Below are 19,215 nucleotides of genomic sequence, written 5' to 3'. Positions count from 1 at the left end.
ACATACCTTCTCTCACCTTAAACGCACGCCCTCCAGTATTCCAGTGCCCGCTGCTCTTTACTTTCTCAAAGTCATTTTGGGAAATGGTACCATTAGCTACTGTCTTTAATTACTGAATTAATTCAACATACCATAAATTCAAAACAGTACACTTATCAAATGGGAACTAATCGGCATAATTTTTTAAATATTAAAAATAATATTTTTATTATTGATGAAGAGTATTGTCCCAAAATGTTACCTGTTTATTCATTTCCTTAGATGCTGCCTGAGCTACTGAGTTCTTCCAGCATTTTGTGTGCATTAGTCTGAATTTCCAGCATCTGCAAAATTTGCATTTAAATTGCTGGAAAGGCCTCTCTATTGATACACTCAGCACTTCGTTTTGGATTTATTCCCCGACAAACAACTCTGCTTTCCATGTTATAGCTTAAGTGTCTGTTCACAAACCAGATGTGTAAGTGTCCAATGCTTTTGAAATGCACGAGTCCTTAGAGAATGAAATGGTATCGTATGTAACATTTCCAGCATTAGTGACCACAGGATAGAATTTTCACACCTCCCAAAGATTTATGAAGAAGGACCTCAGACCTTAGCACATTCCCAATGTTTGAAAGCTGAACTAAGAGTCATATCTTGAAAGCCAGACTGAGACTTGCAGCACTGTCAGACTACCCCAACTTTCAACTCTTATATTTACGCAGACCAAGACAGCCCGCTTCTGCTTGCAAAGTGACAAGATTCAAGATTTTTAATCGCATGTACATTGAAACAGAGAGAAATGCAAGTGTGGTTATGGAATTTGCTACTAATAATAAATACTTTAAGTGCTTAAATCACTTTACAGATTTACTTTCAGTTATCTAAAAAAATCTGTATATCAAGTCAAATTGATTTGATTAAAATGAGTCCCTTAACAGCCCCACCACCAAATACTTGACTTAATCATGACCAAGTAATATTCTTGAATATATTACAGAAGAAAGTCAGAGACATTATTTGATGTTATTTGCTTTATTCATTTCATGTTAACCAATAATAAAATAAAGAAACAGAATAAATAAAACATCTACATAAAATAAAGAAGTTTCAGTCCTGAGATCGACAAAAAATAAACACAAAATTCAACAGGGTTGTCTGAATAGCAACACAGGGCTGTACCCTGTTTAATCTAGGAGCGACAGAAAGCATATGTGTAGGATGAGGGAATCATAGGCACATTCAGAGTAGTTAGTTCCAAGGCCAGAGAAGTTACAGCATTTAGTTACATTTCTTCAAATAAACCAGCTTTCTTCATTCATACATACACAATATTACACCTTATTTTCCTGAGGAAACATTTACAAAATATTTAAAACACAAATATGGAAATACTGCAGGCTTTTAAAAGCAAGGTGCACCTTAGGTGGTAATCGCGAACTTCTTTCTCTCTCCGTTTGTTTCACATATAAAACTAGGGCTAGACGGAATGTGTTTCTCTATCATCCCCAAGGTCAGACAGTAGCACTCAATAACTCTCCAAGAAATAAAGAAGTTTCTATTACATAATGATGCCTACAACTTCATTATTGGTGTGGATCAGAAAATTTAACCTAAAACTTGCTCAAATTTGTCACAGCAAATTGACCTGAAAGCTACTTTTAGTTTCCTAAACTGGTCTCAATTGATTAGATGGCTGGGCCCAAACTTTTCAGAATCAACCTTTACTTCAGTTTAGAATTTCCAAAAAGCAAAAATTAAAAGCTGGAATGGAAAATAATCTGCCACAGAATGGAAAAGAATGTGTTAAAAAACCATCTAAAGATTATGATGGACCAGAATCAAAACAAACTAAGCAGATCATTGCAATTTTAACCCACAAATATCACAATGTGAGGTAACTATTCACAAATATGAAGGTTTAGCCCCTTTCCCTGAAGCCTATTTGATGATACTAAAATAGAAAATGGAATTTCTAATGTATTATTTATTTTGCTGGGTTATATCAATGCTTCATACTTTTGTATTTAAAAATCTTATTGCACTGTACTTAAAAAAATTAATACAATTGCTATTTCTTCAAAAGAAGTTTTAAGACAGCTTCAGGAGCACTTACCACTCACTACATTAGATGATGAATGTCTGGTGATGACTACAAGGCAGAAAATTATTACCTTAATTTCTTAAGTACAGAAAATGTTTATTGTAAATGTGACACACAATTTCTTTTGTTCTTGGGTCTTTCTTTATGTATAGTGATACATTGCAATACCAATGGCTTGGCAGCAAGTACTGTGTGATTGATGGCCAAGAGTATTCACACTGGGTGATGACAATTTTTTTTTGCAAGTAGTAATATATTATACATATATTGTATATAGATATAACATATTACATTATTAAATATGTACATAATTTCCACAGAGGAAATTACATTTGGTGCTACAATTATTTAGGTTTCAACTGAACGTAATCGAAATATCTTCTTTCACACCAAGCATAGCTCAACTGATGTAAATGGAAAGAATCGAATTCGATATAATCTTCATAATTAGGTTTTGCCATGCCTGATCATTGAAAGTTTGTAATGAGATTGTGCAGCCTTTTAAACTCTCTGTACCCCATGCTGAAATGTCAGATAAAAAGATTAAGCCAACAAAACATTAAAAGTTAACTAGATAGTCAAAACCACCATGAAAATTTTTCGCTTCAATAACCAGAGGTTCTTGCAGCCACTAGTTAAGTACTTCTTTACTAAGTTTGAGCACTTGGGTTGTTTACCCCGACAGCTTCAATATCTTACTTTTTCTTGTACTAACATTATCTGGGTGTCATATTGCAGCTCTTCAAGTAATATTACATCCACCTAGATTTTGAAGTACAGGGCAAGAATAACAATTTATGAGTTCACTAAGTCCTTGTTGCCATCAACTTTAAAAGACATTTTTCTGGCTCTTGTCCCAGCTGAAGTAGATTAGCCCCAGAAAGCAGAGCCTAATTAGTTCAGAAATCATTACAAATGCAGTCTTAATTGGAAATCAAATTCAATGGTTTCTTTACCCAATTAGTATGACTCCACAATCACTTCAGGCTTTAAGATCTGTAATTCTCTTCCTAAACCACTTTGCTTGTAAGATGTAGCTTAAACTTTCTTTTGATCTAGGTTTTGATCAGCTATCCAATGGGGCTCCTTAAAAGGCTTGGTAGCAAATATTATCACCAGAAGGATCCTGTAGATTTGCTGTAAAAGTAAGTTGTTGGGCTGGATTTCATCAGCTATTAGCAATACTTCCCATCTTTTAACTGAAGTCCTATTTGAAACAGCCTGGAGCATAACATCTTACTGAACAGCAGATTATAAAACTAAAATGCTGCTGACCATCACTTCAAATTCCTTCTCCCAATATGCAAAGTAGTTCGAGGGACTGTGGCTTGATGCTTGGGCACAAATGGATTCAAAAAATTTCCAAAACAAGTCATTACGTTGCCATCAACTTATGCAAGCAGTCACTTTAGGGGTTCCCAATCTTTATTATGCCATGGACTAACAGCATTCAGCAAGGGGTCTGTGGACCCCAGTCTGGGAACTCCTGTGTTAAAGCAATTTGATTTTTCTGTCATTTAAACTTCCCAGAATGTAACTGTACTTCAAAGCAATCTTTGTTAAAGCTATCAAACAGTTGGGAATAACTATTTAAAATGGAAGGATGATTTCAGCAGATATGGGGGTACCTATAAAGGTAAAAGGGCATCCAACTTTCTTTTTGTTACACAATACTTTACAGTCTTGAGAAATAATCCACACACTATGTCTTCTATTTTGTGAATTAATTTAGATGAAATTATTGAAAACAATTTAAAATCGATTACTCAGAAAGAGCAAAGTACTGCTTAATTTGCACCAAGTTTGACACACAACAGATTTCCTATTAAATCAAAAACCCAAGAAAAAGTGTTCACTTTACCAAGGCTGTTCTACTCACTGAAGTTGGTTTGTTTGCCTGCTTTGAATTTTGACTTGCAGTGGAAAAGGATTTACCACATTTCATTTAGACAGCAATGAACTTGGTATTAAACCAGAGCTAAGGACATAAAAGGGATGGCTGTCAGATCCTTTCTCTCGGGAGGAAGAGGGCAGTGAAATAATTCATGCCCATTACACTAACAACTTAATGCTGCAAAGAAAACATAATAAGTAGCATCTACTTCAATACTTCTGTCTATCTGCAATGTTAATTAGATTCCAAAGGGAATTAATTAAATTCCGTTTTTAGTTTTAAATTTCACTCCATGTAACTGTCCACACTAATGTTAAAAGTGGCAATAAGATATGGAAGTCCTGAATTGTAAATTTTCCTTATCATTTATTCCTTTGTAAAGATTACTTAACAACCACCAACAAAGTATTTTGTGGATGCCAGAAAACAGGCCTAATCTACTCTAAGAACTCAGCAAAGAATGTTTTTTAAAAAATGTTATCTAGTTTTGATGACTTCCTACTAGAAAGACTAAAATATGTGCCTTTTGCACAATCTTTCAGATCTACTATCTAATAAAGGGGAACAATATTCTTGTTACATGTGGACAATGCTCCCAAGTGATACATTTGCCCTGAAGTACAGGGAATGCTTCTTTTATCTACTTTAGTCTTGCAAGTTGGTTGTGGAGAAACTCTTCCTCACCTTCTGCTAATTAGGAAGGATTAATTATAATGATCATGCCATTGAAAATTTTGACTTAACTATATGAACAGAGTATGCTTATAATCCTTTTCTAGAGCATGTTAAACTCACAGCAGGCAAACAAACCAACTTCAGTGAATTGGCCTTGGTAAAGACAACACTTTTTCTTAGGTTTTTGATGTTACTTGCTATTTTTGAATGATTGCTTGCTATTTTGGATGTTTTGCACTGAGCCCCAGAGGAATGCTGTCTCGTTCACCTGTGCCTACAGAATGTATGGTTTGAATGACAATTGAATTTAATTTGAAGACTAATACATTACATGAATAATAGTTCAATAACTAAAACTTAAAGTGGGTACTTCTTTCTTTGCCACTTCTCCAGTCTACAAAACCTTTTTCAGAAAGGCTTTAAATGAGGTGCACCTCACACTAATTCCATCCTTTAGATGGTATTCCCTTGCCTATTCTCAATATCTAAAGGTAAAAAAAAATGTTTGTTTTGGAAGGCAGGGTTTTTAGTTGTTGAAACTCTAATGACTTGCCTGATAACTTGTACTGACTTAACAGCTGAGGGTGAAAAGCAGAATGACTATGCGGCTCTTCACAGAATCCTATTTTGAATTAATACCATGTATAGAGCTTATTGTTTGTCCAAGAATATACTTGCTCCAAAGTGGATAAAGTCACCTCACATTATAATTCTATTTGTATCAGCGAAATTTTACAGTGATTATCAGATAAAGTTGTATATAGTCTCTTTCTCTGTACAAAATCATCTGCCGTGTCTCTCTTCAGTAACAGTCCCAACCCACCACAAAGAAACACTTTTACTCAATTTTCTATTTGGATAACTGGGGTTTCCATCTGTACACTCAATCCAATGTGCTGAGCAGGAGATAATTGGTAGTTACATAATGGAGATTTATTTAAATTGAGCTTTGAAAAAAAAATCAGGAAATTTTTCTAAGCATGCAATTCAGATAGCAGCACTACCTGAACACAATTTCAAGGGAGGAGTTAGTTGCTGACAATCCTGTTGAAAATGGGAATTGTGTTTCTAGATCTGGTGTAAAATTAGATCAGATGTGTAGTCTTAAAGTTCATTATCATTACAGGCTGGTTTTGTTTTATAAATGTTGCTCAATTCCAGTGTCTTAACAGAGGCAATGTGCTGCATACGTCAGTATCTTACATAGTAATAGGCAAGGAAAGCATTTAAGGATATCAGAGGTTCTTGTATAGGATATTTAAAAACAATGTTTTTATATGGAATTGATTGTGCCACAATATATCCATTAGAAGTCCTGATTGTTTTAATGTATTCTTAATTTATGTAAATTATAATCAATATAGTTAAAACAGTCCGACATCTAACACTTGCGTGATTATGGCAATATTAGAAATCTCTATCAATATCACTCAGGCTCTTTTATCTGCATTATAGAAATGGCATAACCACAGGGCTGCGGAGCAGAACTGTAGAGATTATAAATGTCATGGAGTAATAGACAAAGATTTTGTTCTTCGTCCCCGTTCTTTAACTGGGTGAAGATCATTATCAAAGCATTTGAGAAATTATAAATGGTCCAGATTCCAATTCCAAAGTTCCTTTGTGGAATGGTGACAATAATAATCTAATTCTAGAGGCAACACTAATGAAGAATTTCTCATTCTGGTACCATAGGGTATTCAGTTTATAAATGAAGTCTGTGGCAGTTCTTTCCCTCAGCAATGTAAATACTCTGTGGAAAGCAAGAGTATGTTACAGCAGCACGTGGAATATGGGTACAAATGAGTGTTTCTGAAAACACATCAAGTCCAAATATTTCTGTAAATAAGGAGTTTATAATGCTTTATACTTTGCTATTAAATACTTATTGTGCTTACATTTCAGATTACCATCTTTCACAGAGGACTTTTGTCTATTAACCCTGTACTCGTTCTGAAAAAAACAAACAGACTTGTACAAATGTACAATTGATCTCAAGTAACTGACAATTAAGAAAACATTTCACCTGTTCCATTTCCAGGGCTTCTAATTCTATCAGGCCACATTTCTTGTAAGAAAATATCTATATATTTTATTGTTTTGGAACTCAGGAAATTAAAAAGTTAACTGTTGAGAAATGCAATATGAGTAATAAATAAACAGCACGACAAAACATTTACTATGAAACTTTTGGTCAAGTTAATAATAACTGAGGAACAAAATGTTTTGCAACTTGTATGATCTCTAACTAAATTAAACATTTATCTTGTAAATTTCAGACATACTATCTTAGAAATTTACTCCAGTATTAGATCTTTGGAAGATGCAAAAACATTTTTAGTGCTCAACTTGCATATTTGTTCTATTGAGTTGAAGTTGTAATTATTAAAAGGGAATGTTCTTCAACATTCATATTCATCATCAGCATCATTATCTCCCAGCTCAGAGATATACAGACAATTTACCTATTATCCCAAGCTCATGGTTTAGTAGAATACTTTTCATTCTTGTTCTCCTAAACCTAATAGATAGAGTAATTAGTCAGAATCGTTTTCTCTGGAGTGGAAATGTCAAATATTAGAGGGCATAGTGTTAAGGTAAGAGGGAGAAAGTTTGAGGGAGATTTTATGGCGTTTTGTTTTAGAGTGGAACTTGCTGAAAGGACAGACGGTGGAATCAGATATGAATGTAATGTTTAAGAGGCATTTAGATGTGCTCAGGAATAGACTTTGTGCAGGGAAATGGAATTAGTTGGCATAGATATCATAGAGAGAAGGGCCTGACCCTGTGCTGTAATGTTCTATGTTTAAACAATTTAATGCAGATTATTCTGAACTGTAAGTCAGGGACAAAAAGAAATTAGATGATGTTCCAAATTGATTTTATATAGGGCCCTGATAGTTAATTGAGTGACAGGACTTTCACCTCATAATTTTGCTGAAACCAGACGTACAACCAGAGGTGAAATGACTGTGTATAATTGACTATTTCATCTGTAGTCTCTTCGCAATGAGAAATGAACCCAGTCATCCGTCCTTTCCTAGAGCCAAACAATATAACAAAAACACTTTCACACTGACTTTGTTACTACATCTATCAACCTGTTCGAATAGTTCTTGATTTTCACTCCTTAGACCAACCCAACCATTGTTTATATTGACTCGTATAAATGTCAAATGTATCTGAATACTATTAATGATCAAGTAGAAAAACAAATGGTTCAATGCCAAAATATGCTTTTATGCTCTTCACACTTCAGTTTTACTCAAGCTGAGTAAACATTAGTATCTCTAGTGTCACATTTTTCTTAATAAACAATTACTCCCATTGTGCAATTTGAGATAAATATATATTGCAATTTCTAATTTTCTCCCCTTCTGTTACAAGACAATTGTGTGCAGAGAGAATAAAAGTAAATGAGGAAATAGAGATATTTAAAGCAGTTACAAGATAAAAATAAGCAGTATCTAAAAAAAACTATGGCAGTTGGCTTTTAAAGCAGAACCTCCAAAATTGCTAAACTTTCTGAATGCATTGGCAATATGGTCTGTAGGAGCTCTTTACTGAATTGTCCAGTCATTCTACACACAAATACCTGCAAGAAATTGAATCTCAAGGTAGTGTACGGTAACTTATACATAGTTTGATAATAAATTTACTTTGAACTTCAAAATGAATTCGAATAAGCACTCTGCATTTGAGGAGCTGACTTATAGCCTGCAAGTTCAACATTGTAATGTTCTTAATTTGGGTGGATTTCATTGGTTTGCAGAAAGATGTTAATGTAGTGCACTAGTTCAAGCCTAGGTTATTATGAGATTTACTAACATTTCTTAAACAAAACTCCAAAATTTTAAAGAGGAAAGATTAACAGGCACAAGAATGTTTTTGACAATGCACTAGATTTTAGAACAGCAGGAAACCAAGGACTAAATTAATCACATCATGCTAAAGTTTTTAAGACCACTCTCCATCAGTATAAATGACAAACAAATCATATGCATGATGTAAGTTATGAAACAAATATTTTAGCTGTTTATCAAATGTCCTCCCTAATGAATGCATGGGTTTTCCCCGGGTGCTCCGGTTTCCTCCAACAGTCCAAGGACGTACTGGGTAGATTCATTATTCACGGCAAATTGCCCCGTGATTACATTAGGGTTAATTGGGTTTGTTGGAGGTTGATGGGGGCAGCATGGCTTGAAGGATCGGGAGGGCCAACTCTGCGCAGTATCACTAAATAAAATTTTTTAAAATAGAAATACACAGCAGGTACATTAACTCATGTAGTAGGAAAGGACAATATTCTCACTGCCAACAAGCTTTATAGGAATATTAAGCTGCTTTGTAGATACTAATTTTACCCTTTTTCAGTTCTACCTTTCTTTAAACAGAACCCCAAAACACTCCAAATGAACCATGGAACCTAATGTCAAATTTGCCAGGGCTTGGAGTTATATAATTGAAGGGAGGTGACAGCAAAGAAATTAAAGGGGTAAACTTACAACTATTTCACTCTGATTTATCTTTCCCAGTGGGTTATTATGAGACATCAACTAATTTGAGGAAAAATGTGAAGCCGTTTGCTATTTTCAGGATTAAAGGGGTACAGCATAACAGTGTGAAAAGCTGACAAAAAGTAGGTACATCTTTGAACATAGTAGCTGGAGTTGGGGGTGGGTTAGGGGTGTGGGGCTGTGATAAATTGGAGGAATTTCATTTTTGTAACATAAACGGTAAATTAAAATTGAACCCTGTGGTCCAAAGGAATTTTCACAGGCATTATACAATACAGTTGAAAAAAATTTATGCATGAGCCAAAGGTTTCTACAAGAGAGATGTGGATGCAGAAAATATACATATTAATGTCAATACATTGAATCAACTTTGACTAGGATACAGCTTATTAAGTATTTTAACTGCTGGAAGGAAATAAAGTTGATTAATCTAATCAAATACATATTGGTTAAACAGAAACCTATTGTGAAAGTGCAGTTCATTTATAAAACTGAATGCTGTCTGTCTAGAAATAACTTTTATTAATGAACATTTGATATTAAAGCCAAAGGACTGGTAGTTCAAATGCAAAACATAATCTTACTATTTCCCTTTTTGTTTTTAAGTTAGCAGCTGAGCAGTGGTCAGTTAATTCTTCAAGGAAATAAGTAAGGAAGAAAGGTATATGTTAAAAAAATGTCAATGGCCTTGTGGATCTCTGTGAAGCTTGTTCATTCAGGGATTATTGGCTAATTCAAGAAAAATGCTGGCAAAGTCCAGAAGCAGCAAATGTGAGGAGGAACTGGAAGAAGAAAGATGGTATACTACCTTGTGGAATACAGTAACATTATAATTGTGAATACAATGAAAAATAACTAGGCCTGGTTGCCCCCTTTCCTAGCCATTCTTCCATGACCCACTATTACTTTGGAACTGTTATCAGATATTAGTGTTTGCTATTCACCACAGCAGCACACAATCTCTGAGTGTTCCATTTTGCTGAACAGGCATTTATTTCAATTGTAAGGTTAAAAACAGTATATAGACAAGTCAGTTTCTGCTGGAATGTGTTGTTACAACTTACTTTAACACCTAATGGGTTTTCTAATCCTATGGAAAGAACAGCAATACCAGGTACAGTATTCTTTTGAGTGTCTTTATCAATGCCATCAACCCTTGCATCTTATAGCTTGCTTTGCTACTTCAGCACAATTGTGGGCATGTATTTCAGTAAGAAAATCTGTCAAAACTAACAATTCCCTCATATGAACTTCAACATTTCCCTAAATTTAAGGAGGAAAAAACATTTATTAGCAGCCAACACAAAATTTAAAAAAATCAAACAAGGATTAAGTTCAAGTTTTCCAAGATACTTTCTTTTATAATATTTTAGACTGTCCCCACTTTTAATTCCAACACAGTGCAATAACGAATCTCCACTCTGATTTAGGCAGTAGTAATCATGGCAAAGATGAAGATGACAATGACAGTGATAAGCAGCAATGGCGAGGAGGATCTCGGGACCACATGTTCACAGAATTGAGCGCAGGATTTTAATTTAAACTTTTTCTGCATGCAGACCCATCAGCACATATGGCGAAGCTTTCTGCACATTTCCAATAGCTCCTTGCCTTCTGTTGTCCAATGTCAAATCCTAGTCCCCATTTTATTGTATTTTTTTCTTATATTGCCATCTTGCATTATTAATACCAGCAGATTCCATGCTTTTGTCAACCCAGACTCATTCCAGCATCGTGTAATACCTGGGCCATTTTAAACACGCCACTTCATTTGCCTTTAACTACAGTATTGAGGCTGAAGATTTCTGTGTACCTCTCTAAAAGACTTAACACCATCGTACTAGCTTACTGAACAACAGTTCTTTCTATCTGTAAACCGGTAGTCGAATGTGAGCATTTTGGTGGTCCAACAATCGAGGTACTGAAACTGTCTCGTATCCTTTACCCAACATTTGCTCTTTAATGCAGGGTGGGTGAATATCATTAATCAGATACTCCAGTGACTGCAGACTACTACTGAGAATAGAGGTATTACATAGCGTTCTACTGGAGACACTGGCGAGTCCATCCGAAGGCTGAATGACAAGGTCACGGTGCCCATTCGTGAGGTCCTGTGGGTTATAACAGTCGCTGTCTGGTGTCACCAATACACTATTCCATGGGGCTGCTAGATACTGTCCTGTAGAAAAATTACAGTGCATACCCACACAGTTCAAAGGAGATGAAGGAATTTTTTCAACAGTAGGTGCCAAGGTGTATGGTCTTGGGACACCACAAACCTCCGGCGATTTACTGATTACTCCCCCCCCACCACTGCCCGAATACATACGGATCTGCTGTTTCTGTTGCCAGAGTAAATAATCCATTCCATCTGGGTAGGTCCCAGCTTTAGGTCCCGTTGTGGAGGTTATACTTGAAGCAGTTGCCAACTCTGCACCTCCACGACATTCAGGTACGACTGTTCCAGCATACACCACGCTGCCATTGACCATACTGGTAAAACCATTGCGGCTGGCCGTAGCTGGGCTTGGATTGGTAATTATAGCACCCTGACAAACAGCAGCTGAAACCTGTTGTGATGCCTGAGCCTGGCATTGCTGGTTGATCTGGTAGATAATACTTTGAATGGAGGGCAGATTTGACTGCTGCAGTGCCAGGTTTCGTCCTCCTAATGGAATCACAGATGTGGCAACAGTCACATTAGGTGGAACAGGTCCCTCCAAAGGTTTCTGGCTACTATGGTAACTTAATTGCCCAGTACAGGATTGACTCTGCGCTAAAGTGCTTGGCACTGGGTAGGCTCCAATGTTGCCATTTCCAACTTGTGCTGGGGACATTCGCGTCCTCTTGCCATCTGTACTTTTCACCACACTTTTGCTATGTACCTTCACAATAGCTAAAAGACCTTGATATCCTCCAGAATGTACTGGATATGGACTGTAGCGTTGCCCCGTTGTGTCATAGCCATTTACAGTCCTATTAAGGTGCTTATGCTGAGGAACCCTGATATTTGTAGGAAAGATCTTGATTGTTAGTGGATTGTTAGCCACCTTCTGGGCATAAGCATCAAGTTCAGCTGGACTAGGATACCGTGGAGAATGTGTGGATCTGACTGCCTCACCTGAAATAGAATAAAATACAGAAATTAGAAAAAAGAAAAAACATTTAACTTTGTACTGCTGGTGACCCACTATGACACATCTATTGATGTAAATGGGGTTGAAAGGTAAAGAAAATCACGTGTGGCTACTTTACCAGCAGCAAACCTTACAATGATGTAATAGCATGCTGTTGAAGTGTTCAAAGAAAGCTGAGAAACTTTATCACCCTGATGCTAACTCAGGAATGATACTGTACAAGAGGAGACCTGGAAACAACATTTTCCTGAATAATTTCATGTCTATGATTTAAAAGCCCTTAAACAAAAAAAGATACAGGAGAAAAGTATTAAAAGTTTTACTTTACCTGTCAATTAGAAACATCTGAGGTAATGACTTTATTAGGAAGGTGTCACAGAAGAATAGAACTGAAACAGTGCAATCATTGAAACTTCTTGTGGTAATTCCTATCTTAAATCAGATAGAGAACAGAGGCTATATAATGAGAGATTACTGCCAGAATTGGTGAGTTAAATTTATCACTGCTGCTTTTATTTTTCAATTTCTTTAGTTGCAGTTCTGAATAATGGATATACATTTAGTAAAACAATATGAAAACTGCTTATGTCTAGCCTCTAACATTTATGTAAACATCAATTAATCTACTGCTGAAAATGCTTTAAAAATTATGGTACGAGAAATTGAAAAGATTCTGAGTCAGCCTCCTAGCCAAGCTCTAAACTTCATTTAATCCTATCCTTATCCTGTTAAAAGTATAAATTGTTTCCAGAAAACACTTCCCTATTACACCTTGAACTAAAGTTAATGTAACAAAGAGTATAAAGGGGATAAAATTAAGAGTTTCAGAACTAAGAAATTGTCAGAAGTAAAATAAATATAAAAAAGTCTTCATCATGTTTCCCAAAGTGACCATACATGGTTTCTAGTGGCTTGTTTACATAATTTCCCTTACAAAATATACTTCAGAACTTCAGAAGATTATTTTTAATACATTGGATGTCAACAATGGCTTGTTTATGAAGACATTCAAAATGAGATTAACAATATAGTTAAAGTATAATATATGACTAGATGGGATAGAGTTTGTCAAATGTATTCAGGAAAGTTTCCTTCATCAGTACACAGAAGTCCCAATGAGAGAGTGTGAGATAATGGATCTGCTATTAGAGAAGGAGACAGGGCAGGTGAACAAGTTTGTTCAGGGAGCACACTTTGCATCCAATGACCACAATGTCATTAGGTTCAAAGTAAATATGCAAAAAGATAAGCCTGGTCCGCAGGTTGAGATTCTAAATTGGAGAAAGGCCAATTTTGATGGCATCAGGAATGATCTGGCAAGGTGTGGATTGGGACAGGTTTTTTTTCCTGTGAGAGGTATTTGGAAAGTGGGAAGCCTTCAAAAAACAAAAAATTGAGAGTACAAAGCCTATATGTGTCTGTCAGAATAAAAGGTAAAGATAGGAAGTACAGGGAACCTTGGTTTTCAAAAGATATTGAGGCCCTCATGAAGTGAAGAAAAAAGGTGTAGAGCAGGTATAGGCAAGTAGGAACAAATAAGGTGCCTATGGAGTACAAGAAATACAAGAACACTTGAAGAAAGAAATCAGGAAGGCGAAAAGAAGGCATGAAGTTGCTCTAGCAGGCAAGGTGAAGCAAATACTTTTAGAGCAAAAGGATTCGAAGGGACAAAATTGGTCCTCTGGAAGACCAGAATGGTAAACCATGTGTGGAGCCAAAACACACGGGGAAGATCTTAAACGCACCCTTTGCATCTGTATTTATTCGGGAGATGGATTTAGAGTCTATAGAAGTGAGGCAAAGCGACATCAACCTCGTGGGCCTGGTACAGATTACAGAGCTGGCGCTTGCTACCCTGAGGCAAAACCAGGAGGATGAATCCCCAGGGCCCAACAAAGTGTTCCTTCAGACTGTATGGGAGGCAAGTGCAGAAATTGCTGGGACCCTAGCAGAGATATTTGAAACATCCTTAAATTCAGGAGAGGTACCAGAGGATTGGAGAATAGCCAATTTTGTTCTTTTTTTTTGTTTAAAAAAAGGCTCTAAACATAAACCAGGAAATTATGGGCTGGTGAGTCTGACATCAGTTGTGGAAAAGTTATAGGAAGGTGTTCTAAGGACCAGATATATAAATATTTGGATAGACATGGACTGATTAAGGATAGTCAGCAATCTTACAGAGTTTTGTTGAGGAAGTTAGCAGGAAAGTGGATGAATACAAGACAGTGGATGTTGCCTACATGGACTTTAGTAAGGCATTTGACAAAGTCCCGCATGGGAGATTGGTCAAGGTTCAGTTGCTCGGCATTCAGGGTGAGGTAGTAAATTAGATTAGGTATTGGCTTTGTGAATAGTGGGGTGTCGCAGAGGTTGGTGCTGGGTCCTTTGTTGTTTAACATCTATAATCAATGATCTGGATGATAATGTGGTTAACTGGATCAGCAAGTTTGTGGATGACTCCAAGATTGGGGGTATAATGGACAATGAGGAAGGCTACCATGGCTTGCAGTGGGAAAAATGGGCTGAAAAATGGCAGATGGAATTTAATGCAGACAAATGTGAGATTTTGTGCTTTGGTAGGACCAGTCAGGGTAAGTCTTATACAGCAAATAGCAGGGCACTGAAAAATGTGGCCAAACAAAGGAATCTGGGAATACAGGTATATAATTCATTGAAAGTGGTGTCACAGGTAGAAAGGGCTGTAAAGAAAGCTTTTGGTATATTGGCTTTTATAAATCAACGTAATGAGTACAGGAGATGGGATGTTATATTGAAGTTCTATAAGACATTGAGAGGCCTAATTTGGAGTACTGTGTGCAGTTTTGGTCACCTACTAACAGGAAAGATATAAGCAAGGTTGAAAGAGTGCAGAGAAGAATTCCAACAATCTTGCTAGATCTGGTGGACCCGAGTTACAAGCAAAGATTGAATAGGTTTAGAATTCATTCCCTAGAATGTAGAAGATTGAGAGGAGATTTGATAGAGGTATACAAAATTATGAGAGGTTTAGGTAGGGTAAATACAAGCAGGCTTTTTGCACCGTGGTTGGATGGAACTACAACCACAGGTCACGGGTTAAGGGTGAAAAGTTTAAGGGCAACATGAGGCAAAACATCTTCACTCAGAAGGCTGTGAGAGTGTCGAATGAGCTGGCAGCACAAGTGGTGCATGCGAGTTCGATTTCCACGTTTAAGGTACATGGATAGTAGGGACTTGGAGGGCTATGGTCGCCGTGCTGGACAATGGGAGTAGGTAGTTTAAATGGTTTTGTGTTGTATTTTTCTGTGACTCTGTAAAACAAAGTTGTTGATTCAACATCTACATCAGTTTTAGGTTACCAAATTTTGTTGTTATTTTGGATAAATGTACCAGAAACTTGCATTTATTCTCCCCTATTTTAGCAAGCATCATTTCTTTACATCTCCTACTTGTAAAAATACATCACGTTCAATAATGAGCGAAGTAATTCAGAAGTCAACATAGATGTACGAGGGTAAAATCATAGAAAGCACAGAACTTGAAGCCATCAGAAGGCTCGTGGATTCCTCTGTTTCAATAAGGATACTAGTGAAGTTAACTAGTTAAAATTAAACAACTCAGTGGTCACTTGAAAGCATACTAAAACCGCTTAGAGACTACGTACATGGGGTGATACTGTATGACACGCTATCCATCCAATAACAAAATTCCAAAGTTGAAGGATACATTTAATCTTTTATTAAGAAGCTAACAGAACAATCTTGTACTGATAAAAACTAATGAAAATAAAACTAGCGATATAATGAAATTAACAGTCAGCGTATTTAAATGTACTTAAGCCATTTTAAATGATCAACAAAAAATATCATCCCCAGCTGCCTCTAACTCAACCGGGCTAAAACTGAACTAAAGACAAAGCATGAATACACAACTAAAGTCTTCACTTCTACCACGCCTCAACCCTTGTGACTAACTACCCATAATAAACGGGCAACACAAAATACAATACAGACAAAACAACAGACACATGGCTCCTACAATGCTCCAATGTCCTTCTGCAGCGACGAAGCTTACTCTTTGGGCTAATGGACTGAGGTGGGGTGGGGGGGGAGGTACAAACAGGTAAAATCCTAGCTCCTATGATTTATTTACATGTTCTATTAATGAATCAAACCTGGCTAAATATTTTTTGTGTCCCAGACAACTAGAGCTAGACCTAAATTAACTGTCAGATTACCAAGAGTCCTGCAGAGGGATGTCAGACTTTACAAATTACATCAGGAAACAATGCATTTTTGAAGGTCCTATTTAGCTAATTAGCAATATTTATTAATTGACAGTCGGTACCAGAAAACCTGTGCCTAAGTGAATATCATAAACTATACATATCATAATCTTTGTTCTTCTCCTGGTAGAGGTAACCAATAAAAACAAGACATCTGCAACATTTGTAGCAGCAGAATTCACACCTTCTGCACATTTAATCAGTGTGCACTACCTCTTGGATCGGCTATGACTTCCACTAAATGTTATCAGACAATAAGACATAGGAGCAGAATTAGGCCAATCGAGTCTGCTCCGCCATTCCATCATGGCTAATCCCGGATCCCACTCAAACCCATATGCCTGCCTTCTCACCATATCCTTTGATGCCCTGCCCCTCAAATTTGAGGCTGTGCTCTCTAGTTCTGGATAGCCCACCAGAGGAAACATCCTCTCCATATCCACTCTATTTAGTCCTTTCAACATTCAGTAGGCTTCAATGAGATGGCATCACATTCTTCTAAATTCCAGTGAGTACAGGTCCAAAGCTGTCAAACGCTCCTATGTTAGTCCCTTCATTCCCAGAATCATCCTTCTGAATCTCCTCTGGACTCTCCCCAATGTCAACACATCCTTTTTGAGCTATGGGGCCCAAAATTATTGACATCACTAAGTGCGGACTGATTAGTGTCTTATGAAGCCTCACCATTATTTCTCTTCTTTTACATTCCATTCCCCCTGAAAGAAATGCCAACAACGCATTTGCCTTCTTTATCACAGACTCAACCTGTAAATTAACCTTCTGGGAGCCTTGCATGGGGATTCCGCAATTCCTCTGCACCTCTGATGTTTGAACTTCTCCCCATTTAGATGATAGTCCACATTATTGTTCCTTTTACTAAAATGCATTATCGTACGTTTCCCAACACTGTATTCCATCTGCCATTTTTTGCCCATTCTTCCAATTTGTCTAAGTCCTGCTGCAATCACACTGCTTCCTCAACACTACCTACCCCTCCACCTAGCTTTGTATCATTTGCAAACTTTGCCACAAAGTCATCAATTCTGTTATCAAAATTATCGACAGACAATGTGAAAAGTAGTGGTCCACTAGTGACCCCTGAGGAACACCGCTAGTCATTGGCAGCCAACCAGAAAAGGCCCCCTTTATTCTCACTCACTGTCTCCTGCCTGTCAGCCGTTCCTCAATCCATGCCTATCTTTCCTATAACACTATAGGATTTTACCTTGTTAAGCTACCTCATGTGTGGCACCTTATCAAATGCCTTCTGAAAATCTAAGTACATAAATGACATCATTGCTTCTCTTTTGTCCACCCTGCTTATTACTTCCTCGAAGAACTCTAACTAATCTGTCAGGCAAGATTTCCCTTTATAGAAACCATGCTGACTTCAACTTATTTTCTCATGAGTCTCCAAGTACCCCAAAACCTCATCCTTCATAATAAACTCCAACACTTTCCCAGCCACTGAGGTTAGGCTAACTGGCCTGTGACTTCCTTTCTTTTGCCTTCCTCGCTGCTTAAGGAGTGGAGTGACTTTTCCAATCTTCCTGCCCTCCGGGACCATGCCAGAATCAAGTGATTCTTGAAAGATCATAATCAATGCATCAGTTATCTCTTCAGCAACCTCCTTCAGGACACTGGGATGTAGACCATCTGGTCCAGGTGACTTATTTACCTTAAGACCTTTGAGTGTGCCTAGCACTTTTTCCATTATAATAGCAATGGCACTCATTCCTGCTTACTGACTCATGGACCTCTGGCACACTGCTGCTGTCTTCCACAGTGAAGACAGATGTACCCATTAAATTCATCCGCCATTTCTTTGTCCCCTATTACTACCTCACCAGCATCATTTTCCATTGGTCCAACAGCAACTCTCACCTCCTCTTTACTCTGTACAACTGAAAAGACTTTTAGTGTCCTGCTTTATATTATTGGCTAGTTTGCCTTCATATTTAATCTTTTCCCTTCTTACAGCTTTATTAGTTGCCTTTTGGGAAGCTTTTAAGATCCAACAATCATCCAAATTCCCACTCACCTTTGCTACCTATATGCCCTTTCCTTGGCTTTTATGCAGTCTTTAACTTCCCTTGTCAGATACAGTTGCCTAGCCCTGCTACTCCTTCTGTGGGACATATCTATCCTGAATCTTGTGAACTATTCCCAGAAACTTCAGCCACCCCTGCTGTGCTGTCATCCCTGCCAGCATCCTCCTCCAATCCACCCAGGCAAGCTCCTCTCTCAAGCCTCTGTAATTCCCTTTATTCCACTGTGATACTAATGCAACTTATGCTTCTCCCTCTCAAATTGCAGAATGAATTGAATTGTATTATGATCACTGCATCCTAATGGTTCCTTTACAATAAGCTCCCTAATAAGATTTGTGTTATTACACAACACCCAGTCTAAGATAACCTTTCCCCAAGTCGGCTCAAGCACAAGCTGCTTCAAAAAGCCATCTTGTAGGCATTCAACAAATTCCCTCTCTTGCGATCCAACACCAACCTGATCTTCCCAATCCCCTTGCAAATTGAAGTCCCTATTACAATTGTGTTATTACCCTTATTACATGCCTTTTCCAGCTCCCTTTGCACTCTCAACCCCACATCTTGGCTACTATTTGGAGGCTGATGTGATTCCCA

At 37.3% G+C, this 19,215-nt stretch overlaps 1 protein-coding gene across 1 annotated transcript in view; it reads right to left on the bottom strand.

Annotated features, from left to right (window-relative positions):
- Positions 1 to 995: 995 nt before the first annotated feature.
- fam222aa (family with sequence similarity 222 member Aa) overlaps positions 996 to 19,215 on the bottom strand; it is a 228,939-nt gene continuing 210,719 nt past the window's right edge. The window contains exon 7 of the mRNA XM_059987898.1: positions 996 to 12,290. Within this exon, the coding sequence (XP_059843881.1) occupies positions 11,035 to 12,290 (1,256 nt within the window). The 3' untranslated portion in view covers positions 996 to 11,034. The remainder of the gene's footprint in view (positions 12,291 to 19,215) is intronic.

This window comes from Hypanus sabinus, chromosome 13 (assembly GCF_030144855.1).
Source record: "Hypanus sabinus isolate sHypSab1 chromosome 13, sHypSab1.hap1, whole genome shotgun sequence".
NCBI classification, from domain to species: domain Eukaryota; kingdom Metazoa; phylum Chordata; class Chondrichthyes; order Myliobatiformes; family Dasyatidae; genus Hypanus; species Hypanus sabinus.
This window is presented reverse-complemented; position numbering and strand designations above follow the sequence as displayed.